We start from the raw sequence: 27,994 nt of genomic DNA, 5'->3' as shown, positions 1-27,994 counted from the left end.
GGGGCAGGCGCTGGCGCTGCGGGGCGCCGAGGAGCGCCTGCCCGGGCGGCTGCAGCCCGCCCGGACCTGCCCGGCAGGGTGCCCCTAGGCCGGCCGTGGCTCGGTAGCCCGGCCGTGGCTCGGTAGCCCGCCCGCCCGCGCTGCAGCCGTACGAAGCCCCTGGGCACCGCCCCTCCCGCCCGCACACTCGTGTGTCAGACAGGTACCCGGGACCGGCTGCTCATGGGCCCTTCTGCACATCACTCCATCTACAGAGCAGGTGAGACCAGTGCGAGCCGTATGCTCCTGAGCTGCGGCAGGAGCTCCACAGCTCTGCCTGGTCCTGCTGTGTGTCCTGGGGAGCGTGGCCTGGCCCCGTGTGGGGAGTCCCACGCTCAGAGTACTTCTCCCCCTCAGCGTGGCTCTTATGTCGTGTTCCTGTCCACAGGGAGATTCTTGCCCGGCCTGTAATGTGCCGAACTTTAAGCAAACTAAAGCCCTGCTTCAGGAGAGCATCAGGGTTAGCATGTTAAGCCCTCAGAAGCTGAGAAATGCCAGAGCTGGAGGCGTGTCTAAGCTGATTCTGGCTGCATTTTCAGTGGCACAGCTACATGCCAGCTCTCACCTAGGCGTAGTCCTCTTCTCAGGACCCCTGCGTGTTCCTGCCTCACTCACCCTTTGCCCAGGGATGCCGTACCTCTGTGAGGGAGGTACACCAGGGAGCTTGGCAACCCAGGCTCCCTGGTAGCATTGACATCTACGTGAACACATGCCACCACCCTCTGTCCCCAGCGAGGTCTGAGGCACCGCTTTGCTGCTGCCTTGAATCATATACTTTGCGTGGGACATGACAGTCCAACCATGGAGCTGGACAATTGACTCCTGTGTAGAGCATGTAAACGAGGCCAAACAGGCCCACCAGGCTGGCGGTGTGGTACGCAGCCTTCCTCCACCAAACAGGCACAATCTGAATCCCCAGGGTCTGCTGTAACATCAGTACCAAGGGCCTGCACAGAGCCTCCTCTTTCTTTCACGTCTTGTATGCTTTTCTCTATGGCATATCCTTGCAGTATCAAGGAAATGTCCCTTCATGGCGAGAGCTACCTTACCCCCAGCCAGGGAAACAGAGGTGTGGAGAAGTTAATCTTAAAATAATCATCCAGACTCAAATATTGAATCATAAAACAGAGGCTCAGCAAGAGGGATCCCTCTCACCACTCTGATGCAGACACCTCCCGCTAACTGATGGCCCTCAGATCACTGAGGAAGAGACGAGCGTGTTTGTAGGGCACAGGCCATTTGGTCCCTCGTCTAAGATGAGGACCCAGATTTCAGGCTGGGAGGGAGGTTGGCAGTGACTAGCATTTGGATGAATCCCACCTGAGGGATCAGCTGTGACATGGTAAGGGACACACTCCAGATCTGCAGGTGGGATCCTGTTCTATCTGTCCTTGGCCCAGATCTCCTGTCTTATCCACCAAATGTCCCTGTGGGAACGGAATCTTCAGGTTGGAGTCATCTTCATGCACGCAGCTTGGGTTCATTTTACCGTTATCAAAGCATGTTAGACCATGGAGAAAATGAAAGCATAGCCATGTATAATTACTGGATCTCAAGACCTGTACTCAAAAGGGTCCAAATCAAGGCTATGCAAGCAACTTCCTAACTCCTGAGCAATTGCAATTTGATCAGTTGTTCAATGAACCTTTTCTGTGTAAGCTTCAGCCCACATCTCACACCCTCATGTAAGTTAGCAGGGTATTTGAGAGCAATAGGAAGCACCTTCAGCAACCTTGCTGAGGAAACTGAGAAAGGTGGGAAAAGAACTACAGCTCCCACACAGAAGGACGACTGACTGTGCCCAAAGCAGCAGGTCCTTCCTGAAGCCAATAACACAGGCTCCCATACTGTCCCCGGCAAATCAATAGCTTGCACCCTGCAGTCCCTACGCATGTCTCCAAATTAAGGTTCTGCTTACCTGCTTATACACTTGCATTACCTGCAGCCCCTGTCTCTTGCCAAACGCTGGCTCTCGGTTCAATGCCAGGAGCGGCAAGGGCAGGCTGCTCCAACAGGGAAGGGAAGCCGGGCAGCAAGACTTGCAGCAAGGCAGGCAGGGCAGCAGCTTCACTAACAGGGGTGCAGTCCCACGGGACTCAAGGAAGGCAAGCAGAGCAGGTCTGGTGACAGTACCCAGGGTCACCAACAGTCCAGTGATCACCCAGCAAATCCCACTCTCCAAGTGGTGAGGCAGGTCCAAGGCCAAGCCAGAAAATCAAGTCAGTAGGTCGGGATCATTGTCAGCAGCAGGGAGGTACAAGATCAGGTGTACCTCCAGCTTGGGCCAGGCAGAGACTAAGGGTGAGAGCCTGAGCTTAAAAGCAGCTCCTCAGCCAAAGAGGGGCAGGCTCTTGCTGAGGTTCCCCAAGGACACACAGCTCCATTGTCTGAGTTGGCCCTGACCCTGGAGAGCAAACCCCCGGGAGGGGGGGAACGTACTCAGGCCCTGACAACGTACTCCACTCTGGTTTACTTTGTCTCATGAGATTTTGCTGTAAAGTAAGGTAGAAATTCATTTGCCAAATTGTAAAGCAAAGATCCAGAGAGGAAAAGCTTGAAGGACTGGTGAAAGAAAAAAAGAAAAAAAAAAAGGATTGCAAGCACAATAAAGCAAATATTATGCTATGGCATTCTAGCACATACATTGAACAAGACACAGCTTGAGACGTCCCACGTCCACCATCCTTCCGGGTGAGCCAGACGGGAAGGGTGAGGGTCCAGGTTGCGCGTAACAACTCTACCACCCCTTAGACCTCCAGCGGCTTTCCCAGTTTCTGTATCCTATATCCGATCTTCCACAGTTTCTCGCTGCCTAGTGGAAATACAGTTTCCATGGCTTCCACTTGAGGCTCAGACCTCCACTGTTCTCTAAGCTGCTCCCCGGGCATTTCTCCCTCCCAACACGCCTTCTCCACGGGGACCCACTCTATTCCATTTTATCCTGCTCCATCCCCCACTCGCAAGCAGTTGGTCTGTTCCCATAATGTGCCTGAAGAGACACCGTCCAACACACCGGGTACATGAGAAATATTAATTACACGTGCAATTTGTAAAGTCCCTGGTCTCATTGCACTCTCAGCTGTTGAAAGAGACCTCTCAGGACCTTGCTGGACATGTTTTCAGACATTGAGCTAAAAGAGAGCCTCAGGAGGAGGCCTACTCTCTCCCTTCTCTTTTGGGGTTTCTGGGTCATAGCCCCATGTTTAGCAGCCTCAGCACTTGGGCCCGAGTCCCCCCAGGCTGGGCCCTGAGTACTGAATCCAAGTTCAGTCTCTGCAAGCAGTGCCCTTAAGCAATTACAGACCGGCCTGTCCCATCTCCTCCATCACGTCACTGCCCGAAATGGCTCACCTTCCTCAGTCCGCCTTTGCTTCCCACCCCTCTTGTCTGTTTTCCGCATTAGAACTGCTGAGGCTTCTTCTTCCTCTTCTCTGTTCCTTGCTGCGGAGAAATGGGCATGGAAAAGTCAGTTTGCCTGCATTTCCGGAGTCAGTAGGCAAGACTGGAACGTGTCCTGCTCAACACTTGACGCTTTGGACACAGTGTCTGTTCTGAAGATGGTACATGACCTGTCTGATCAGCACAGAGGATCTGGCATAACGTCAGGATGCTCAGCATAGGCAGAGGCTTCCTGGGAGAAAACTATCAGCCTCTAAAACTGTCCTTGCTTGGTACATGCAAAACGGGATCCTCAGAGGCCGGTAATTTAAGAAAAGTTGATCCCATGCTATTGGGCAGAAGAAGAAACATCCAGGCCAGCTCTGCTTCCTGCACTGCAACCTGCTCCTCTAAGCGGGGGAGTCTGGAGCGTATTCCTGGTACACAGGCTGTTGGCCAAGTAGAGGCCAATTAATTTTTGCTGTAGCTGTAATGGGAAGAGTTCAGTCTGAGAGAGGCACACAGCATGGCAAACCACAACTGCAACAGTTAAAGTTTAATAACTGACTGGCAAATGAAAGCAGGTCTTTCTAATGGAAACTGCTATGCAACCTTAACTTTATGCCTCTACCTGCTCCACTTACGATCTCTACACAGAATCTAGCACAACAGGACTAAATCTAGTCATGGCCTCTGGGCATTCCTGCAATATAGCTACTAAACATATTAAAAGCCAGGGTAATGTTGCAAAATTATTTACTCAAAGTTTGGAAAGTCTAGAGAATGGGCTGGCTGTGATGGTGTGATAACAGAAGCTAGGCTGATGTCAGGCACAAGCTCTGCTCTTGGCCTACACCCATCGAGTGGTCCAAAATCAACCACCCCTGGCTTGAGCCATCAGGCTCTGTAGGCACGCTCAGCCTGGCGGTCCTGCCCCAGCAGGCACCCTGGGTGCAAGGAGCTCCCAGGTGGTTCAGCCTCCTGCAGCAAAACTTGTCTGCAGTGGCTGAGGAGGCACCCTCTCATGCCCACGGAACGTATTTTAGAACTAGCCCTGGCAGAGCTGTAGCTGGAGCAGTAAGAATCCGGGATATCCTCATTAATAGTAGAAAAAGCATTCCCAGGCGCACAGTTTTGCTGCTGACAAGATCTCAGAGCAGAAAAAGGCTACTTCCAAGGACCTGTCCCGAGCCAGGGTTTCAGAAATAGGGAACGACTATAACTTACAGAGAGAGGAAAACTTGGAGTGGTCCATCTTAGGACTTAAGGGCGGAGCTAGCATTCTAGAGCAATACCACATACCCGTCTTTTTGATAAGCCTTGCACAAGGCCAGCAGTAAGAGTGGCCTGTCCTGAGTACCAGCCTCTGTGGTTCAGCAGAGGGCCTAGAAACAGCCCCCAAGCTGGGTCTTCCTGATCCAAAAACCGCTTGTTTTCCCACACTGACAAGCAAAGGGTTTCTTCCCAGCCACGAGGCCTCCTGGCAGGACCCACGGTGGCTGCCAGTTGCCCACTGGGCACAGCTCCTGCACAGTGTTAGCAAAGGAATACCTTCTGAGAGCTGGTGGCTGCAGGCTGTTGGGTTTGCTGAGGGCACACAGGCCATCTAAGACACGAACCAAAACCAACAGGGTCCCAGGTGGCAGCAGCCGAGGCAGGCACCCCTGCACCATCTCCCCTTACCCTTCATCCCCAGGTCCCACAGCCCAGGCACAAACCGCAGGCGATGCAGGTGTGAAGCATCCTTACCAGCCAGCAGGTCTATCGAGCCAGAAGCACACCCTACCCCAGACCTTGTCCCAGAGTGGGGCACAGCCGTACCCGGGGGAGCTCAGCCTTTCCTCAGCTGGCAACATGGGACCCAGCTTGTAAGACAATGTGCTTACCTGGCACGTTGTCAGCCCCTGGCTGCATGCAAGCGGTGAGGGGACAGGAGTATCACTGCATAATGTGCCCTTTGGTGGTTACCAAGGAGCCTTCGCAAGGGAGGGATGGCAGAGGACAGGTGCCCCCAGGCACTAGGGTTGGGCACGTTGCCTTCAGCCAACATCGGTATATCTGGCCCACAAGCAGGTCTCTCCCGGCAGCCAGACCTGATACCGCCTGCACTTCTAGCGTAGAAGCAGCTCGCCATGCACACTGCTCTGCCCCAGCAGTTGTGCGAGCATGGCACTCTGCATGCTTTCATTCAGGTGACATCCATCATTCGCAGGTCACTGTATGGACATGTGTTTCACAGCTATCTGACAGAAGCAAAGAGCCTATAGGAAAAGGTGATGTTCTCAGAGTGCAGGATGCAGGATTCAGAGCAAAATGGGTTAAACAACACCATTCCCAATGCAGGCTGGTACATGAATAAGGCTGATATGCCTGTCTTCAGCTGGTAGGGCACTGGCTTATCACAAGGTGCAGTGGCCCTCATTTCTACAGCACCATCACCTAGTGTGGAGTCAGTGTATAAGAACAGTCCTGCTAGTCCTGCGTCCTGCATTATGAAGGAGAGGGCTCTCTTCACTCAGTCACAGCATCCCCGAATGACTGGTGGAGGCTGGAAGAGACCTCTGGAGGTGTTCTTGTCCAACGTCCTGCTCAAGCAGGGCCATCTACGGCCAGTTGCCCAGGACCATGTCCAGACAGCTTGTGCATATCTCCAAGGAGGAAGATTCAACAAACTCTCTGGGCAACACATGACAGTGCTCAGTCTCCCTCATAGTGAAAAACCTGTTTCCCGATGTTCAGATGGAGCCTCCTGTTTTTCAGTTTGTGCCCATTACCTCTGGTCCCATCGCTGGGCACCACTGAAAACAGCCTGGCTCCGTCCTCTTGGTGCCCTCCCTTCAGGTATTTATATACACTGGTGAGATCCCCCTGAGCCTTCTCCTCTCCAGGCTGAACAGTCCCAGCTCTCTCAGCTTTTCCTCACAGGACAGATGCTCAGGCCATTGTTCCATGTTTAGGTATTGTTGTTTTGTCACCACACCCACTACGCTGTGGTCACTGTACCTCCAGAAGAGAGGACCAGTGTAGCTGCTCCTGTACAGACCGGGCTCTGGTCGGTGCATGCCACGACAGATGTGCCTGTTCTGTGCAGTGTGTGGCTGCTCACGGGCAGCACATGGCATGTTTGCTCCTGCACATCTCAGCTTGCACCATCTCTGGTAGGTCAGGCCCTACTAAGGCTTTTGCAGCTGGGTTCTGCTGGTTCTAGGGCAGAACTTGGTATTTGTCTACTGTGCTGGAGCCCCAACCAGCACAGTGTCTTCTGCAGATTAAATAAGCCTAATGCCTGTTCCTTCATGCAAGAGTTTAACAACTCTAGAACAGAGATAGACGCAGGATGGACCTCCAGGTAACACCCTCTGTGTATCACTGCTGTTTGATTACTGGTAAATGGCTCTGAATAAGATCTTCTGACTAGTTATGCTCTCATCTAATAGTAGCTCACTCTATATTGTCTTTTCTTCATTTCATTCTGAGAATCTTATGTGAAAGAGCATGAAATTAAGACCTTTAAGACACGTTAACATCTGTTCCTTCTGCCCCTTTCCCCTTTGGCCTGATACAGAAGGAAGCAGGATTGGTCTGACCAACTTTGCACATGTCCAGGCACTTACAAATTGTTTCGTTATTTGCTGTAGTATTTTCCAGGAGTCAAGTAAGGCTGGCCAGGCATAGGACCAAATTTAAGAAGTCACAGGCTACTATGAAGCATGTGCTTGCGTTTGGCCCAAGCCCATGTGGCCCAGAATCCCGAGGGAGAGGCTTGGAGTGAGGATGCAGGAGGGAGGGATGTGAGCGGCGTTGCTGACATCTGGTGATGAGCCGGAGGAATGGAGCGGGGCTGAGACACTCCGAGAGACCCCGTGTACAACGCGGTGGGTTCACCCGCGTTTCGCCCGCGAGCACGTACTGCAGGAGCATCAGCGTCTGCTGCAGAGCCTCTGGGTGGAAACAGGAGTGCGGGAAGCATTTGGAGTCCTGCTCCTAACAGTGAAGTACAGGAACACTCAGCACAGGGAGAGCTGCTGCGGGGCCAAACCAGCCACGGGAGTAAACGCAGCAGAGCTCTGCAAGGGGGTGCTCCAAGAAGGGCTGCGTTGCTGTGTGGGATTGCAGCTTAGGGCAGACACTGAGGCTCCTACTGCCCCACGTCAGCGATCCTTGGAGCGTCTCCTCAGCTGGGACCACTGCGAGGTCCCAGAGCAGCCCCCGAGGGCCTCACGTGGGGGCAGGACGGAGTTTGCCTTCGTGTGTCACATCCAGCCCCAAGGTCCTTCGGCAACCCACAAATGCTGCCAGTCCCGCAGGGTGAAACCTGCTCAGTGAAGTCTCAAATCTAAAGCTTGTCAGAGACATTGAATAAGAGAAAATACTTAAATAAAGTTATAAAGTAGCATCACTGTTTATTTCAGAATGTCTTTTTCAGAAACCAGCGCAGCCAGCAGACTCAGAGCAAGGAAGCTGACAGAGCCAGTGCAGACCAGGAGTCACAAACGAAGGAAACGAAGGGAAAGTCAGAGACTATCAATGAAGGAAGTGAGCGGCACTGTTAAGGGAAACATGAAACTGTTTCATTACCCTGGGGCCAAACACAGTCCCAGGGGTGACAGAGGCCAGTGGTAGTGACAGGTGTGTGGAAGAGTGACAAGACTGTGGGTCACAGATCTGTAATTAAGCAGTCCGATCTCTCCGGGACTCGGGCAGGATGAATTCTGGTCTGGGCTAGGGCAGATCTTCCAGTGATTTTTAAAAAGCCAGAGATGACAAATCTACATCCACCACGATAAGCTATTCTAAGACACAATTAATTAGTAGATTAATTACCCTGCTATTAAAAATGTGTCTCATTTCTAATACGTGTTTGCCCAGCTTCGATTTGCAGCCACTGGATCTGGTGTTGCCTCTAAGCACTGCTCAGAAGAACTGGCAATGCCGAATAAACACTGGGTCCTGCCCCTCCGAAGGTTTGGGGAGGCAGAGACCCGTGATGGGTGTCAGCGTGGGGAGGGGGGTGTGTGGCCCCTATGCCCACGGTGCTCTGCAGACGGCTGCTGTCACCCCCCTCCTGCCCTGTAAATCCGAACAACAGGCGCCTACAACTGCACACAGAACTCCAAGGATCCACCATGGTGTGTCCAACCACCCCTCCGAGGTCCCCCCTGCCAGGAATCACTAGCAATCCATAACTCACTCACGACTTTTCTCTGAACCCTCTCCAATTTCTCAATTTTTTGGAAATGTCGACCCCAGAGCAGGATGCCCCAGCAGCAGAAAATCCAAAGAATTGTAGTTACTGGTCACCTGCCCCAGGTTTCTGCCTGTAAGCATATATTCTGTATAGCGAAAACCAAGAACTCAATAAATATTTCTCCTCTGTATTTGAAACAACAATGGATAATATTCGTATTTTACAGTGGTAATGAAATACTTTCTATTCCATAAGTAATTAAGGAAGATGATAAACTGTTTAAGTAACAATTTTTATAATCTGCAGAAGGATAACTTATATCCAAGATTATTTAATTGGCTAATGAGTTCACTGAACCATTGATTTTTTTTATTTATAACAAATCATGGCACACTGGGGAACTTATGGTAACCGGGGGGGAAAAACAAAATCCAGTGTCTTGCCAGTATTTAAATGTGCTCACATGGATATCCAAGAAACTACAGAGCAGGTAGTTCAACACACATCCCAAGCCATCACCAACAAGCAGCCAAAGGACGTCCTGGGTAAATTACTAAAAGCTAGAACCCAAATTAATGTCATTCAAATCAATGTCATTTGAAAGAGGTACTTTCAAATAGCTTTATGTATTTTTTTGTAAGCCTACAAGTCTGATAGAGCTAACTAGATAGATATGGCATGCTTAGAGTCCTGTAAGTCATTTGACTTAGTTCTGCATGACATTCTAATACGAAAAATCAGCTGTATGCTACAGTCAGTGTGATCAGTATTAACAGATTTGAAAGAATTGGGCAACTGAGAAGACTTATCCTATATAGCCATTTGACAGATGTATTTCTAGTGGTATTCTATGTAACATATATCAATGCTGTATGTTATTAGCAATTAGGGAGAAAATAAAAAAAACAATTGCTGGTAAAATTATTGGGATGGTTAAAAACGAATTGTTGGGATGGTAAAAGTAACAGGTGGCACTTGCCCAAGACAACCTAACCTGGATTGCTCGAAACACCAGGTTCACGGAAAACCTGGTTTGTTACATCTAAGTATAAGGTGCAATGTATAGGAAAGAAGCACATGGGCTTCATTTTAAAACAGCGATGGCTTGAAAAACATTTAGAGGTTGTGACATACGCCATCTGAACACAAAATGTGCTGAACGGGAGGGCAGCGCTGCCAAGGCCATCTTCCTCCTGGACCGTGTAAATAATCAAGTACTGTCAAATATGAATCTAAGGTTCCTGAGGCATTTGTGTAGGTCTCACATCCACATGGCTAAGAATAACACTTACAAAATCATAGCGCAGCCACATTTTTAGATTTGCGCGCAGTTGCAGTCCCTTCATCTCAAAGTGATGCGCTGGGATCAGTAAAGAGACAGGGAAAGCCCTTGCTCGTGGTTCAGGGCTGGGTGATGGCTTCCATGCAGGGAGCGACATAGTTGAATAGAATTACAGCCGGAGTAAGGAGAGAAATGACAGGTATCCATGTAGTTTTGAATAATACAACGAAGAGGAACAGACTATGGTTGCCCACATACTCTTAGAATACAAGAGTTAAAGGGCATCAAACGAAACAAGAAGGTGACAGTGTAAAGACAAATAAAGGGAGATGATCAACATAATGTGCAATTAAGTTATCCTTGCCACAAGATATCAGAATACTTAAATATACAAGGGTCCATAAAATGACTGGTAAAACTTATGGAAGAAAAAAAAATATCGTCTACAACTGCTGAATACAAAGATGCCCTTTTGACTCAAAAGTACCCGAAATGCAATTTACAGAGCCCCGGGGCAGGGCAGGGGGCGCTGACAGACATCCTAGGGAAGGGCTTTTCTATACTTGCTTTGTCCTTGTACCCTTCTGTAAGTACCATAATAGTTTCCTAGTCCACCCATTACGGCACGTCACGCTCCTGAGGAACAGGAGAGACCAGGTAAGAGTCAAGCAGATGTTGGAGGCTGGGAAGCCTACAGGGAGATGCTGATTCAGCTGATCTTTCAGTTAAAGGAAGGGGATTCTAGGCACAGGCAATGCTTTGACTGCACAGAGAGGGTCAGGGTAAGACCCAGAGGCTGCAGCTTGGGTGGAAACTTCTGTCTAGAAAGGGGATGAATTTTTTCCCCGAGCCCATCACTGGCACGGCCGCACCGAGACGGTGGCAGCGGACTCACGTTATTCAGGCACTCAGGAGGCGTCTCTTGCCAACTGCTCTGCCAGAAAACCAAGGCGGATGCAAAGCAGGCACAGCAGCATGTGCCCACGAGACATTCCAGTGAACCTGGGACACAACCAGCAGCTGCCTGTGCCTGTTGCGGTTGGTAAAAACACATCAGAACCATGTGCCCCTGCGCTAATACTGTCACATGCTTGCTGTCCTCGGTGGAGACCGCAGCCCTCGCGCCCAGGACAGCTAAATTTCCCTGGCATAACTCCTGTCCCAGTGAGTACATTCAATGCTGCATTAGAAATTTCCCCTTTAGAAACCTGAGAAAAAGTAGCACAGCTGGTTATATCGCCAAAATGTGCTCTAGAACATCAAACCTTTTTATTTCTGTTCTTGTAAATGCTTTTAAAAATCAATTCCTAATTGATTAGCATAGCTGAGTTAAACTCAGAGCATTTGTTCTCAGCCTGCACTTAGCTTGAACTTTTCTGATTTTTTCAGTTCTGAAAAAGGGTTTAGGTGCCCCAAAGCTTTTCTGGTGGGTTTTTTTGGTTTGGGGTTTCCCCCCAGTTAAATCAGTCAATCTGTAAAAGCTACTCCCCTTTTCCTACTAGCCTCACATTCCTTGAAAATGGTTACTCGGTGGTGTCCTTACACACAATGACATCCTGCCCTTTTAATTTCAGCGAGAACATAGATGAAGCCTATGAAGACCCGTGCCCAGGGATGTCCCCCTCAGCCACCTGCCTGACCTCAGCCCTCCCACTTACGCCGGGACCCCCCTCTCTGCAAACCTGGTAGCTCTGAAAGGGACCCCGGACGTTCACCAGCAGCCCAGCACGGGTCCTTCATTACAACAGGTTCCCGTCTATGCCAGCACGCCATTGTCCAAGGAGAAGCTGGCAGTGCCAGGAGGTGGCCTGCCCTCGCGCACAGCGGCACTGCACACTCCTGCATTTGCAGAAACGAAATGCTGTAGGTTCAACCTCTTCCAACCCGAGCTGCCCTCGTCACCCAAATGCAGAGATAATTTCAGAGCTAGCAAAAGTGATCAGCAAGACTTGATGCGCAGCTTTAAGTCTGACAGCTGCAAGAAACAATTACAAAATAAAGCAAACCATTAAATCCAATCCTCCCCTGTCCTTAAGGTGATATTATCTTAGCGGCTGAGTACACGTTACTGAACATACATTATTGCAGGCCTATGGACAGTGCTGGGAAGAAGGAGGACCAGCAAACCAGCCCCACGCGCACTGCTCTGCAGACTGTCTTCATACCAAAGGCACCTCTTCAGGATAAGGCAATCCCAGACCGTGCTGCCACCAAAAGGGACAGCCCCTCCTTTTCCTGCTCTTCCTCCAGTCACAGACGTGATCTGGCTAACAACAGACACTAAAGTGGTGATTAGAATTTGGGAATAAGACTACAGGACCTGCTCCCATAAGCAGATCCCCCTGAGCAGATACGCGAGCTCAGCCAGCAGGACGGTGGTGACTTCAGGCTGGGTTCCTGCTCTGGTCCAAGGGAAATGCATTACCAATCCGTAGTAAGAGTATGGACCATTGTCCACGTATTTTAAAAGCTTTGGCTCCCCTGCTCCCTTCATCCCATCCCCATTTTGCAGGTCGTTTTGTTACATCACCTCAAGCCAACACCGCACCTCTCTGCCCATGGACATCATAAAGCACGTTGTTAAACCTTTCTGAGATATGCCATCTCTATACTGCAATAGCAGTACCTACACACACAGGCTGCCACAACGGGTTCCCTGACACCTTTTGTAAGCCTGTAACATGTAAACTCATTTCTATTTCACGCTATTAGCATTCATGCTGTGGTGCACCACGGCTGCGAGCGCATCAGGAATGTCAGAGTGAACCTCATAGTTCTTTCAGGCTTGCTGCCTCAGAGCAACACAGTCTAGTTGTGTAAGGTGGTGATAATTAGCGGAGCAGAGCTACACCCTGTGTCCCAACAGAGGCAGAAAAAACCAGAAGCATTGGGTCTGCCAAACTGCTTAGTCTTCACATCCATGTGTTCCCATGCCCTGGCGCTGATGTGGACGTTAACAGAGGCCCTGAAAGACCAGTGCACCAGGAGGTGGCACCCGCCATGCTGCCCCAGCGCACCCTCTGCCAGCCAGCGGCAGTTCAGGACTACTTGAGATGAGGAAGTTAAAGGATGCTTAAAAAGGATGGTTAGTGCTTTGATTTCTTTACAACTGTGTCTTTAAATCACAGGAACAAACGTTACCCTTTACCTTCTCTAGAGCACGGCGCAGCCCCGGCAGCAGCACGTGGCCTGCACTGTGCTCTGGCAGGTGCTGGCTCGGCTGTCACAGGGGCTGGCTCCTCTGCACCCAGGGGACTGGTGTTCTCAGGGCACGATTCCTCCTTGCCCCACACCAAAGTCCTCAGTGCTGGCACAAGCGCAGCTGTCTGGCCCCAAGCTGCGAAGCCAGGCAACCCCAGACATTGAACCTGCAAGGTGTTTGTTTGGGAGACCTCAGCCCCACACCCACCACACGTTTCCCTGGGTCTTCCGAGAAGCAGATGGATGCATAGGTCTGAGAGTGCACTATGCATGGCACGTCACATGGACGAGATATGTCAGTTCAAGATACGTCAGACAGTCTTCAAGGCAAGGCAGAAGTTGCCCTCTGATAGGTATAGAGAAAGACTAGGTTTTATTCCAAACAGCTTTGGGCACAAACTGTAAACAACTTGACTAAAGACAAGAGCCCAACAAATGCCCGGGGCACCAGAGCTGCCTCAACCAGGTTGCAGTTTGTAGATTTGGGACAGTGAGACTGATATCCCACAACTAAAACTGTGATCAGTGCAGTATATTTGCTCCTTGTCCCACAAAATACACTAATCCCCATATCTTGCTTTTCTTACTAAGTCTGGAGTTTGTCATGATGAGTATGGGTAAAGAGAATGCTCCAAAATAGGTGCACGAGGTGAAGCAGAAGGCTGGCTGGGACAGGGATACGGCAAGGTTTGGCACAGGGGGCTCAGGTGGCCTGGCAGGAGGGGCGCAAGGGGAGGGAGGCAGCTGGGAAGGCACAGACCACACTGGCAGGGACGGAGCATCTGCAATAAAAGGCACCATGGGGCTGGAACCACAGCCCTTAGTAAAGAACGTCCTCGAAGCCAAGCAGCAGAAAACGGTGCAAGGCACTTGGCAGGTGCAGATGAGGCAAGACCTGAAGCAACCGTCCCTCCAGGAAGGTCCTGAGGGTGCAGCGAGCCAAGTGCTGCAAGGACCGAGGTCTCTGCTCCAGGGAGAAGAGCGACTGGTAGAAACGTGGGTATTTCTACAGAGAGAGAAGAGAGGACCAGAGGCAGATAAAGCTGAAGATATCACCCTGGGAGCAGAGGTAGAAGCAGACATCCCTTTACCTTAGTCACTACGGTGCATCCTGCAAGTGTCGCCCCAGCCCTGCCCGGCTCCAAACCCCACCTCAGCCCCAAGCCTCCCCTGGCACCCGGCCACCGTAGCCCACTGCACATTATCCAGCCACCAGCATGTATTCCCTCACCTGTACAACCTCTGCTGGAACCGCTTCCACCCAGTCCTCAGAGACGCGCACGTGATCGTAGCTATTCATCAGGGCCTCGATGACACGCGGGCAGGGATGGCAGTACCTCAGCACCTGCGCCGAGGAGAGAGCAGATGAGCTTTGGGCAAGGTCCTGCAAGCCCCATCTTCACCTCCTGAGAAGCTGCACGTGCTCAAAACCAGCCCTGTTAAATCTAGAAAACTACCGTCCTTCCCTCCTGCTGTCCCAGGAGGAGGTCCCGATGGTGGGAAATGCCCAAGCACCGCTCCTGCAGAGGGTGACTGAGACAAACACCCACAGCATGGCTGCATTCAGGACAACTGGGTCCCCACAGCCTCTCCTCAGATACAGGGACTAACACACTTGGCTGGGGCGCAGATCTCCTTCATCCGCCCCACTGCTGCGAGCAGCTTGTAAGAAACCACCACTCTGCATTATGCCAGGCTCTTTTCCTCACGTCTTTCTAGTTAGAGCATGAGCCGTTCTGGGGCAAGGACTGACACCCATTTTGCGTGCCGCAAGACTAAGGCACACCATGCCTCTGCTGAGGGGTACACAGGGGTTTCAGGGATGCATTTTGCCCGTTGGGAGTGGGGCCGCAGAGACACCCCGTATCTGTGGGGTACACGACGGGCATCCTAAGTACTGCACCCACGTTAGCTGCTATGCAGAGCCCCAGGAAGACATCATACATATTTCGTGCAACACATCCCTGGTGCGTGCCACATCCACGCAGGTGCAGGCGACCCACGGGTGCTGCGTATCTTATACACCAGCGTGGCCTTTGGAGCACACCCCACCATGCAGAGCCGCAGAGGCAGATCCCCCCGGCTCTTGGCTCCCACTCCCCATGGCCCAGGCCAGCAGTAGCTGTCAGAGTCTATTCCGGCTGTACGAGTGATCCTCATTATCTGGCGTTAATAGGAGATTAATTAGTGTTAATTGTTGATTTTCCTGTATTTTCCCAAAGGGGAGAGCAATCTGCTGATCTCCGGGCTGGGTAATTATTGCACTGCTCAGGAATTAAGACAGGAAATTAACCCTTTGTTGGCTGGTGTCTTACAGAGACAGCAGAGCTGGAGGGTATGCCCCAAAGAGGAAACACATCCCCCGAGAGGAAAAGGGCCAATGCTTTCCGGGGCAAGCGATTATGGAAACTGGGCAAGTACCATCCACACAGCTCAGCAGACAGAAGGAGGCGACTCCTACCAGGGAACATATCCCAGGAGAAAAATTCAGGGAATCGCTGACCGGTAATGCCAGTTCCCCCTCCCCAGCCCCTGGGAGGAGACAAGCAGGACAGCAAGAAGCTGGCATGGAAAAAGCCCTGCTGCGACAGAAACACCCTTGCTCTCACTGGGGCCCTGATGTTCACCGCTTTCCCTTCCCACCATGCCGCCAACACAGGCCTGAGCCCCGCACCTTGAGGAGGGAGCCAGGCCAGATGCGAACGGCACCGTGGTTGAGCAGGGCTCGCACCACCAGCTCTGGGTGGTGCTCCAGCTTGTAGGCAGTTGCTTGCAGGATATTATGCAGTGCCGTGTTGCCGCTGTAGTTCATGACGTTGACATTTGCACCCCGGGCCAGCAGTAACTCCACTATTTGAGCATTGGCATTCTTGCAGGCCAGGTGAAGGGGGTGCTGACGGTCCCTGTCTGCAGCATTGATGTTGGCACCGCTCTCCACCAGCAGCTGGCAGACACGGTAGTAGCGGTCCATGTCCTGAGGCTGATGGGGCTGAGCACAGCCAGTGTTCAGTGGTGTCTGCTCCTCCTTATTCCTTGCCTCCAGCTCTGCCCCATAGAGCAGAAGCAGCTGGATGTGGTCTGTTAGGCCATGGCGTGCTGCTACGTGCAGTGCTGTGTCGTCTTCCTCCTCTGTCCGACTGTTCACGCTGGCGCCATGCTGCAGCAGCTGCTGGACACACCTGCGTGGGCCAAGATGACTCAGTGACAGGTTTTCCGCTGCAGCTCCTATCCTACACACAACCACCCTATGTCTCCTCATCCCACAGCTTTCACTTTTCCCAAGAGTCCAAAAATCCCTGGCTCCTCATGCCCTGAGGAGCAGTAGTTTTAAGCCAGGATGACTGGTGAGCAGAGATGCTGTCATCCTAATTCTAGCTAATTCTCCACAGATCTCTAATAAAGCGTCATCACACCCAGAGTCTGCTCCCACACCCCCACAGAGGCCTGTCTGCACCACGCACGCCCTGCGCTTCACAGTGTGAACCATCAGCCGGGCACCACCGGTGGGCAGCACAACAGCAGCACTGTGCTCAGCCACATCAGCTGAGGACTAGAGCTTGCAGTCCTATCTTAGAATCATAGAATCATATAGGTTGGAAAAGACCCTTGGGGGATCATCAAGTCCAACCATCAACTCCACTCTACAAAGTTCTCCCCTACGTCATATCCCTTAACACCACATCTAAACGAGTCTTAAACACATTCAGGGATGGTGACTCCACCACCTCGGGCTTCAGAGGTGACCCTGGACCAGGAACACTCAGCAACCATCACTGCAGGACAGCCTCCCGCCTCCAGGGATGAGTAGGGACCCCTTCTAGACAGGACAGGGCTCAATGGGGAGGGAGGCCCACCGTGCTCCCCAGGTAGAACTCACTCGATGGAGTCTGGGCTCTTGCAGAGATGCAGGGGCTTGTAGCCATCTTCAGAGACAGCTTCAGGGTCGGCACCAAAGCTGAGCAGCAGTCGCACACAGTCTCTACTGGCCGCTGCACAAGCCTCATGCAGGGCAGTCTTACCCCCTGGTGCAAAGTTGACGGCGGCACCCCGGAGCAGCAGGAGCCGCAGGCACTCTGTGTAGCCCCGGCTGGCCGTGATGTGCAGCGGCGTGGTGAGCTCCTGCTCGTAGCTCAGAGACCACAGTCCTGCAGGGAAAGAGAGGTCAGGGAACCACACCCAGCCACAGTGCCCAAGAGCATCCAGTCCTGCCCCTTCCCCCAGGGTACCTGATGTACATCCCCCCTTGAGAGACCCAGGTGCCCCTTGAGGGACTGCCTCTTCCTGACAGTCCCTGCCTTTGGACTGGCCTGCCAAAGGCAAAGCTCTGGGGATGGCTCTCAGACTGCACTGCCACACTGACCAGGAGCTCAATGGAGCAGGAGCCACAGGGCAGAGGCTGTTCCCAGAAATTGTGCTTTTCATCTGCAGCTCAGTCACACAGCATAGGGCTTCTGTTGACAGGAGGAGAGCGGATGGAGGGGATCAGGCACGGGCAGGGCTGACAGCAGCAAGGTGGCTGGGAAGAGCACCATGTACAAATCACCACAGAAAAACAAAGAGGTGCTGGAGCAGGCTGCCATTCAAACAGGAGATTCAGACAAGCCCTGAGCGTGGTGCAAGCAAACATCTTCAGCAGAGATGGACATTTAGAGCCTAGGAGAGAGCAAGGGTTTGAAACCTGCCAACTCTCAAAGATGCTCATGAGATCCCACCTGGAGTACTGCGTCCAATTCTGGAGCCCCTACTACAAGAGAGATATGGATGTGCTGGAACGTGTCCAGAGAAGGGCCACGAGGATGATCAGAGGGCTGGAGCTCCTCTCCTATGAGGAGAGACTGAGAGAGTTGGGGTTGTTCAGTCTGGAGAAAAGGAGGCTCCGAGGAGACCTTCTAGTGGCCTACCAGTATCTTAAGGGGGCCTCCAAGAAAGCTGGGGAGGGACTTTTTAGGATGTCGGGTAATGGTAGGACTAGAAGGAATGGATTAAAACTAGAGATGGGTCGATTCAGGCTGGACGTTAGGAAGAAGTTCTTCACCATGAGGGTGGTGAGATGCTGGAACAGGTTGCCCAGAGAGGTGGTGGAAGCCCCATCCCTGGAAGTTTGTAAGGCCAGGCTGGACGGGCCTCTGAGCAACCTGATCTAGTGGGAGGTGTCCCTGCCCATGGCAGGGGGTTGGAACTAAATAATCCTTAAGGTCCCTTCCAACCCTAAAAATTCTATGATTCTATGCTGACCCAGCTGGAACCATTGCTGAGCTGGTTCCACCTGCTGGCAAACAGCCTGCTGCTGTTACATGATAAGGGCTCCTGAAATCATGCTTCTTGCTGCCCGTCCAGGCTGGGCTGGAGGACCACATCCTAGCCTGCATGACATGTTCAGTACTCCATCCCTCTCACCTCTTTCCTGCAGAAGCAGCGTGCGGTCAACTGTGTTTCCCAGGGCCAGGTTCAGACTGAACCCTCTCGAGGGCCTAACGTGGGGCTGTGGCAATTCCTTGCCCAGCAGAAGCCACAGAAAGACCCCACAGCCCCGCACGGACGGAGCAGGCACGCAGAGTCAGGCTGCAGGGCCGGTGACAGAGGGGGCACAGCCTGGAGCTTGACTCTCCCCTGCCCCACAGGGGAACCTGGGCAATTTCCAAGCACTTGCACAACCCCTGCTTGAAGGGCCTGGTACCCGGACAGAGCTCAGGCCCCCGGACCAGGCACACTCCACAAGCAGCACAGGGGAACCCGACCACATCCCAGCCCTCTCACTCCCACCCCCACTCCTCAGTGACCCAAACAGCACCCACAGCACCCGACCCCAGCAGTAGCAGCGCCCTGCGGCACAGGCAGAGGGCTCCGAGCCCCTGCTCAGCCAGGCCATGGTTCTCGCCCGCCCGCTGCCCCCCCACATACTCAGCCCGCGGAAGTTGAAGCGGTAGTTCTTCCACTCCTCCAGGTCGCTTGTGTCAAACACAGCATCAGGACTCAGGTTGTTGTGAGGGTCGCTGAGGATCTGGGCCACAGCGCCCTGATCCCCAGCCAGCAGGGCCTGCCAGTAGGCCTGGGCAGGACCGTCCACCTTCCGCGTGCAAATGGGCTCCCGACTCTTGTCTCCTCCGCCTGTGATGCTACCCATGACGCCGTACCCAGACCCTCGGCAGAAACCAGGGCAGGACCCGCTGCTGCCCCACCGGCCAGGCTCTGAGCCTGCGGGCACAGCCTCACCAGCGCCCTGTGCTCTGGCTGCGGGCTGCCCGCCGTCCCCAGCCGCTCCTCAGGGAGGGAGGACATGTCGCATCGCTGCTGGCCCAGGCTGGGAACAGCTCAGGTCTCAGCTGTTCTATTCTGGGAAACCTCGTGACCAAAAGTTTGGGCCAAGAGGCTGATAAGGACACTTCTGCCAGGCAGCAGTACCTCTGCCATCACTGGCGGTGAACGGAAAGCCCCAGGCAGGGCAGAGGAGTAGCCCGAAGGGTAGAAATGGAGACAGGACACCACTAAGAAAACAGAGAGGGAAGTGGTCTCGTGCCCATCTTGCTGCTGTCACCCAGCTGCTGCCCAGAGCACCACAGCACAACCCAGCTGCCCCCGTACACCACCAGCACACCTTTGTCCAGCCCTCAGCTCCTTGCACGTCTCCAGCACTGCACCTCCACTTGCTAGTGCCACCCGAACCCTTGGCACTAAACAGGTTTTTAAACAAGGCATAGGAAAGTTCTTTTTAATCAAAGCTTAAAGCCAAAGAACAGGTAGAAATAGGTACAAGGATGGTAAACAGTGCATTACAAGTGAAGTAAAAACATAGAAGGTATGTTCCTTGAAATTCAGCCTTGCAGAGAGCTCCTGCATGGTTTTAGTACTCCCTTTCCACCTTCTGACAGTCCCCTCACTCGGGGTTCCTCACTGCTGTCCTTTCCCCTGAGACGGCGTTTTTCCCTGTCCCTACTTAGTTGTATAAACCCACCCTGCCCCTACGCTGGTTATAGAACAGCACCCTTTGCTCAGTTTGTTGGCATCGTGTGTGTTGTTCAGACCATGTGTTCTAAAGGTCACATCAAATGGCATGGAAGACTGCTAGTGTTCATATTAGTTTTGTGTCGTGGAACTATTCAGATCATGCATCTGAAAACAAGTTAAGTGACCCAATAGAACACCAAGCAACGATTACCTGGGGGATCACAGAAGACTGTAAGATAGGGAACTTTACCTTTCTCAGTAATGAAAATAAATGACCAAGTTCTGTACTGTCTGTGCAGACTTCACCACCTTGTCTAGCTAAAGACATAGTGCATGGAAGGGTAAAAAGAGGGAAGCACCCAGCAGACATTCTCACCTCATGGGATCCTCTGCTTCCCCAGAGGTATCAGCAGGTATCCCACAGAGAGCCTGAGGTTCCCCAATCACAAAAGCATCACCAGAGAGGCAAAAGGCTGTGTCAGGTAGTGTCAGTAACACCATACAATTTACTTTTCCTCTGGTCTTCTTAAAATATCAACGGGGATGACTTGGGAAAGACCAAGTCACTAGAATCTACTTTTAAGGTTGCTGGCTGGGTAAGATTTAAGAAATTGTCCCTGCAGGCCAGTGAGATACATAACCAAAGCCTTAGGTAGCACGAAAGTTTGCTTTTGGGTTTTGTTCTATACCCTTATATGATAAATTTTGCAGTACGTTTTTTGGTCTGTGCTTGACGAATCATCTTAGTTGGTTGAGTTTTTCACATCTTGAAACTTTGGTGATAAGAGCAATTTCTGCGTGAAGTTGTTTTGCATCAGCTCTTCTGTTTTCTTCAGGGCATGCATCTTTACAAGCAGACTGACTTGCTGTTCAAGTGTCTGCTAGCCCAGTGTAAGACAGAAGTTAAAATGTGCAATTAATATTTTTCTGACAAGTGGTCTCAGTTACACAAAGGATAATATCTTTTGTATTTTTATTCCTAAGTAGACCGTAACAAATTCCAAACCTGGGCTGTACAAATCTTAGACCTCAGTAAATAATCTTCACCACTCACAAGCAGCAGCACTTGTATCTGCAAGTCCATTCTGTCTGTTTGTCTCTTGCTAGTGTGGATCCCCCCAAAACACTCAGTCATGGCTAAGCTTTATCAGTGTGCTCCATAGCTTTGCGCCAGGACACCCGAAGGTCACTTTCCCAGAGGTGTGACTTCTTTTCATCAACAGCTCTTCCATTCTGGCACAGGGGGGGCTTTTGCCACCAACCTCTCTGGAAAAGAGGGGTGCAATTATGGCCCCTCCACACCTGACACTCCCCGTCCTAAATTCTGGGAGTCTGCCTGCACCACGCTACCAGCAGACAGCAGCAAGGACATGTGCACTTCCAGATTGCTAAGCACATCTCTCCCTTTAACACACCAGCTATGCTGCCTACCAAAAAGTTCATCGATGACATCAATGAGAAGGTAAGCAAAAGGGACCAGAGGGTGTGGGAGCCCCAAGATGTATCTGGGCAGGTACAGTGAGGTGTACAGATGGGAGGAAACACCAAGGATGACCAGCTTCTACCTCCTGTCACTCAGGACAACCTTGCTTCTAACCTCTAGTAGACTAGATTTCGGCTCCCCTTGCCCAATCCACCTTACAGAATAGAACAGCTTGCAGAATCCATCTTACAGAGTAGAACACTACGTGTGAAGATGCAAAACAGCAAATACTTTAGTTCTGGAGCAAAGCCCCCCTCCAGCTGATCACTGCTAACCCTCCCACATCAACCCCCCTGCAGCTTCCCAAAGTCAGTGTTTGGAGCAGGGATCACAATGGCTTTGCTTCGCACCTGGATTTCACCAGAGCAGCAGGAACAGGTAGACACAGGGCAATTGTGGCTCGGTCCCCAAGCAGCTGCCTACAAGTGCCTCTTCCTCAGGCAATGGGCTAAGCTCTGCACAAAGGGCACCACCAAGACGTCTCTGCTCTTCCCAAAGCATGACACAGCCTCCACTTTCTAATGAACTGAAGTAACAGACCCAACTTAAGAGATAAGGCAGGAAAAGCATCCTTGCCATCTGATGCTTTCTTACCCAAGCCTCACCTCCTCCTCCTCACACGTATTTCATATCTATCCCAGCAACCTCTAACAGGACAGTCCTGATGTTGTTCCTTTCCAGCAGCCCTTCCAAGGGCCCTCTTCTCACCATTTCACAGTAGATCTGCCTCTGGCCACCTTCAACAAGCCTCCTACCATTTGGTCTACAGCCCTAGAGTCGTCCTTCCTCATCCAAAACCCTTTCTTCCCAAGACCCTCTTCAACCACCCTGTCTCCACCACCAGAGATTCCTCTCAACACTTTTCTCAGGTATCTGGGCTCTTTTTCTGGTCCCCATCCTGGGCACTTCCCATCCCCCCCATGTCCCTGCCCTGCACACGCACCAAATTTCCTACTAGTCCAGCGCAGCTCATCGCCCTTGGTCTCAATGACGAGATTGATGGCTGCACTCTTGGTGAAGTACTTCTGCACCATCTCCAGGTCCCCGGTGAAGAGCGCATTCTGGATCAGCAGATCCCGGCACTCCAGTGGCTCCAAGCGGCTGTTCTGGCATCCCTGGACAATCGGGCTCAGGCTGTGCTCATTGTGATGGTACCTGGACCTTCTACGTCGAGTGTACTTCCACTGATCCTGCTGCTCCTCATCCCGCCGCAGCAAGCGTTGTGTGGCAGAGCTGCAGGGAAAGGTGCAGTCCATCACGGGGAACAAACAGGACAAGTCTGGACCTTACAGTAAACAAGCTGCTGCAGGGAAGAGCCTCTTATCCAAGGCTACGTCCCTTGCAGGTTGCTCCTGGGTTCCAGCTCCCCAGTGTCTGGCTGTATTCAGCCACAGGCCTGACTCACCAAGTATAAATAGTGCTGCTTGGCAGCTCCCATTCACCACCTCCCTTCCTTCCAAAAGCTTATTTTCAGCTGCTGGACACAATCCCCAGCACGGATCAGGCACAGGAGAGGGGTAGCAGGCAGCTGGGAAACACTATGTCCTTGCTAGTTTGCTCTGCAAAGTCTCTGCTCTGCACCGTGCTCCCACTTGGAAAGAAGTGGAGCAAGGTGGGGGCCATCGTGGTGGGGGTTGCTACGGAAAGGTCTGCAGCAGAGGCAGTGTCTGAAGTCACAAGGAACCAAGTCTAGAGGCCTCCCCTCCAGGGACTAGAAGACCCCTCAAGAAGCCCCACACGCTGCTCTTGGGAACCCAGCACCTTCAGCAGGGCAGCCAGGCGGGCTGCCTGGACAAGGCTGAGCAGAATGAAGGAGGGCATGTGGGCAAGGCCTGGGAAAAGCAGCTTGTGTGACATGAACCGAGTTTCCTGGCAATAAGGAAGACAGTCTCCCATGCAAACCTCAAGAGGCTGGCAAGTGCTTTCAGGCTTCGGAGGCAGGTACGCCCAGCTATGCCATCCACCCCTCCAGCCATAGTGGGTCACGTGTGGGGGCGTGAAAGACACCGAAGCTCCCTGCCCTGCTCCAGTTATTGCAGCTCACTCTGGAACACAGAGTGGATCCCATTATATACCCGTGGATGCTTTGATAGCTTGACACAGGTTTGGGACTAGTTAAACTTTGTTTATTCTCACATTACTCTCCTGTAACTAACCTGGTAACTGCTGTGTCCCTGCCAACATGAGAACTTTCCAGCTGGGCAGGCTGTGAGTGTCAGCAACAGGGACTCACTAGCTGCTGCGGGAATTTCAGCCAGTATCCTCTACCCAGTCCTACAACAGAGCGTCTGGCGTCGCTGGGGTGACACAGGAGACACTGCAAGAGTGCCTGAAGGCTAACGGGGGTGGCCGAGACCACGTACCTCTACCTGGAATAGCTGCACTGACCCACTGATGTTCTCCTGGAGCATGCTGTCCCACTGCACAGCGAGGCTTTGTTAGAAGCCATCCCCTTGGCCAACTGACTTATCTCCTGGACTGCACTATCTGGCCTGCAAAACAGGCAAATTGTGCTACTTGTTAATATTAAATATATAGGCAACTAGAAGGTTTTTGGGGTAGGGGTTTTCTTTTGGTTTTGGGGAGAAGGGGTTGTTGGGTTTTTTAGTTTGTTTGGGGGGAGTTGTTTGGTTTGTGTTAAATCTGAGCCCATTTAGTATTTACCCTATCGACTTAGTTACAAACCGTGACAGAGATCTTTCTGGTGTGACTGCAGGTGCTGATCAGAGAGCTGGGCTTTGCTTGTGTTCCTTTTGGTAGCCCTTTCCAGTGCAGAGAAGAACAATGCAAGAATTGGGAAGCCCAAAAGGGTGCATGCTCCTTCAGGAGCTGCCAGACACACTCCCCATTCCCACCCACAGATACTCCGTGCCCACGAGCAGCTTGCAGCATCTCACTGGTGCAGCACTGGGGTCACGGGCACCCTTGTTCTCCAGAAGGATGCAGTGGCCTTATCTCCAGCCCCCCTTTGGAATCCACATTCAAGCTTAACAAAGTGAATGCCCAGGCACAGGTGTGATAGGAGGGCACATCTAGAACACCCTGGCAGAAGGACCTGTCAGAAGAGGCGCTCAGCAGTTCCTCCCTGTGCTCCTCTTCCCTGTCCCATTTGTACAGCGTGATCAGTGAAGAGCTGACAGACCCAAAAGCTCCTGATGTAGGCACTAAGAATGGCAATAGATGCCACTACTGTAAGGCTTTTCACATAAGCTCTGGCCCCAGACTGAGCCACAGTCCAAACACACCTAGAGACCCCAGATGTGCTCATCACACCACAGAACCCCACACATGTATATCTGTACACATGTGCCCAGTGGCCTTGGTTTTCTTCTGTACACACCCCCCTTCCAAACCCTCTCCCCACTCGGTGGTTTGTCCCCCTTCACACAGACAGTGGCCAAACAGCTGTCCTGTCCCAAGACAGCATGTACAAAGCTCATCAAAACTATTTATTATCTTTATTTCTTCCCGCCCCGCCCCCCCCCCCCCCCTTTCTTGTCTTCCCCTTGCATGTCCTTCACTTCTGCTGTCACAGGCCACATTTTATCCAGGACTGTCTTCATTTACCAGTCCTGCAGAGAGAACAAGTATGCAGGGGGTAAAAAAAGGCTACAAAGGAGGGCTGCAGCACAGAAGATAGAAACAGGCTTGGTGCACAAGGAAGGGCTGGCCATTTGTCCCAAGCGCAAAGGAAAGGGGACAATCAGGATGAAATCAACTGGGAGAGGAACAGTCAAGTAGGAGAAGGTAGAGGGGACAGGTTGAATTAACCACAGACTCCACTGGGCTCCCCTCCCTGTAGATGGGAGCCACCTTGCTCAGCAGTGCAGGAGCTCACATACTTGCAGTACGTGCTTCTTGGCCGGCTGCGGGACGTCACACCATCAGCACCAAAGCACACGTGTGGCCCTGGCTGTAGCCATCTGACACCAGGACCCACACGGTCGCCCACCCTGCTGGTAAGAATGCCCCATTTGCTTTTGGATCAGTCACTGCCAGGTCTCTGAAGAAAACAGAGAGCACATGAGAAGATACACAGCAGGAGAGGTGGAGAGAGCATGACAAATAGCCAGTCTCCTCTGGGCAGGATGAGGGGCTCAGTGCAACAGCCCCAACCTGAGTAACTTGTATACAGAGAAGGCTGGATTCTCTTAGAGATGAGGAACACGAGAAACTAAGGAGGAACTCAGTTTCTTTCCAACTTGTCTTTCCACCTCCTGCTGCTCCTGCCACTGGAGCCAATGGCGCCATGCTTCCCCCAGGCATGGGCTTGGGCACAGAACCCAAACCTAGTCCTTCACGCACAGCACTATTCATGCACCCAACAACCATCCAGGAAAGGGATCTAGGAAGAACACCCTGACTGCGGGGCTGAGGCTGGGTCCCTCCCCATCACACCTGGAACACTGGCAGAGGGCAAGCAGTGCTCTCGCACTCAGGCAGTTTCACAGACCTTGGGCTGAGTGGGTGTGCATTCCTGCCTTTGCACCAGCTACCCTGAGATTTCCTCCTATTCCCATGGCTAACAACAAAAAGCCCAAACACACCCCACCACAAAAAAAACCACAAAACCACAACGAACCACACGCGCCCTCCCTGCTCACAGCAGAGCCTTTCCTTCGTGTTTGACAGGGCTCTAGCATCTGCCCTGGCCCCACAGCAAGAGAGGTCTTTTGCTTGCTCTGCCTGACAGGTCACAGGAGGGAAGTTGGGACCATCTGTCCCCTCAGCACTGTCATCTGGCAGGACTTGTTCAGCTACTGGCACAAGGCTTTACCTTCAAACCCAGTTGACTGAGCCCGCTCGCTGCACACTCCATAGTGGGACACACAGTCTGGGTGGGGAAAAAAAAAAAGCAGGCTCCTCCTCACCGGTTTTGCTTAATACCTTCACGTCAGGGGCGCACAGCACGTCTGACACGGAAGTCAGCAGCACCCAGTCCTCTGGCCCCAGTGATTTCAGGGCCTTTAGCAAGTGCTTCCACAGATGCTTTGGATCTGTGAAGAAGGAGGAGGTCCTTAAAGGTCAGAGTGAAGTGGATCATATGCAATCCCATGACCCAAGGCTGACCACAGGGAAGAGGATGTACATCCTTGGGGAAGAAAAAAAAAAAAGGGCTGCAATTTTATTTTATTTTTTTTTAAGTGATCGGCCTGCTCCTAAACATTGTTGCTCTTATTGCAAGAGATTTGTTTTATCTCTTACTAAATCATCTATTTGTTTTACGATTACACCTGCCTGTGTCAGGGGCCAAGGTGAATAGGGTGAAATCAGAAAGGTTACAGGGTTTTTCTTGTATAACAGAGCATGAGAGAAACACTGGAATGTCTCATACTCAGAGACATCAGAGGAGCTCAGAGGATCAAGTCCTGTCTGCAGGTTTGCGTGGGGTCAGAGGCTGACGGTCACTGGCTTTTGGGACAGAACTCCCTAGAGTGTGCCCAGGCAGCCACCCCCAACCCACGCACCCCTGCTAGAAGCAGGGAACACCTACTGTTGGTATATCCAGACATCATATCTTCCCCACAAGCAGCAGTAATTAAGGGCAAAACAAGGAGAACAGGGTTGAGCGGAAAACTTCATCTATCTCCCCATGAGAGACAGAGATGTTAAAATAAAACCGAGGCACCCAGCCACGCAGTAGCTGCCCAAATTGGTATAGCGAGATAAGGTGTAAATCTGCCCATGATGTGGGACAGAGCAAGGGTGTTGGAGCTGGAATCCCTAGCCCAACAGTAACATAAATCTGTCCATTTACACATGCTCATGTGCATGATAGAGCATGTCTGCCAAAAAAAGACAGATTTAGGGAGAGTATCTTGTTACTGGCAGAGTCATCTGTGTAAGCTACTAAGTTAAAGATGTAGCTTCTGGCCCTATCGGGTCAGGGACTACGCAAGGAACCACCATTTTATGCAGATATTGGCTGGTCATATACACTAACATGATGTATTAAATGCTGCCGCCTTCAAAAGGTCCTGATGACACACAGTAAGCTACTGGAGCCCATACTGTGCACTTTGTTTTCAAGTCTTGAACTATTAGCTCTTAATTTTCTACCTTAAGCATTAATAAACTGTGGTTTTGTTTTACTGTCAAACCTGCTGGGTATATAGAAGCTGCTGTGCTGGATTGAAGCCGAAAAGCAAAGTACACACCTCTACAATACAGTATACAAAAGGAAGGAGCAATCCAAAAGAACTTGCACTCTGAGCGTAAGAGGGGGGACCAGCAGCTGGATCCTGCTAGTCTGCAAAAGGTTAACGCAATAACTGTGGTAGCTGCTGCTGTTTGGGGAAAGCCTTTACTCCAGCAAGCCCGAGGAGTCCCTCCGGTAAGCAGAGAGAGACCTCACAGACCTTCAGACCAGGCTCCATGGAAAGAATAAGTAGAATATGCCTGATGCTCAAGACAACATTCCTGAGCTGAAGCCCTCCTTCACAAGTAGGGCCATGAGACACGGGGACCAGGTTACAGA

The 27,994-nt window shown here is 51.9% G+C and overlaps 1 protein-coding gene across 8 annotated transcripts; it reads right to left on the bottom strand.

The window, feature by feature from the left end:
- Positions 1-193: 193 nt before the first annotated feature.
- Positions 194-24,060, bottom strand: ASB10 (ankyrin repeat and SOCS box containing 10). Of its 8 annotated transcripts, none has more exons than XM_074573727.1 (6): positions 22,460-24,060; positions 16,966-17,233; positions 15,763-16,267; positions 14,320-14,433; positions 3,391-3,480; positions 194-2,851 (listed from the first exon to the last, which is right to left on the bottom strand). In XM_074573727.1, the coding sequence occupies exons 1-5, from the start codon at positions 22,770-22,772 to the stop codon at positions 3,439-3,441; spliced, it is 1,242 nt and encodes a 413-aa protein (XP_074429828.1). In that variant the 5' UTR covers positions 22,773-24,060; the 3' UTR covers positions 194-2,851; positions 3,391-3,438. The 8 variants fall into 8 exon arrangements, with proteins under 8 accessions (XP_074429828.1, XP_074429829.1, XP_074429831.1 ...); XM_074573728.1 differs by having other exon boundaries at positions 194-2,601; XM_074573730.1 differs by lacking the exon at positions 22,460-24,060 and adding an exon at positions 18,990-19,436.
- Between the last annotated feature and the right edge of the window lie 3,934 nt (positions 24,061-27,994).

This window comes from Larus michahellis, chromosome 2 (assembly GCF_964199755.1).
Source record: "Larus michahellis chromosome 2, bLarMic1.1, whole genome shotgun sequence".
NCBI classification, from domain to species: Eukaryota; Metazoa; Chordata; class Aves; order Charadriiformes; family Laridae; genus Larus; species Larus michahellis.
This window is presented reverse-complemented; position numbering and strand designations above follow the sequence as displayed.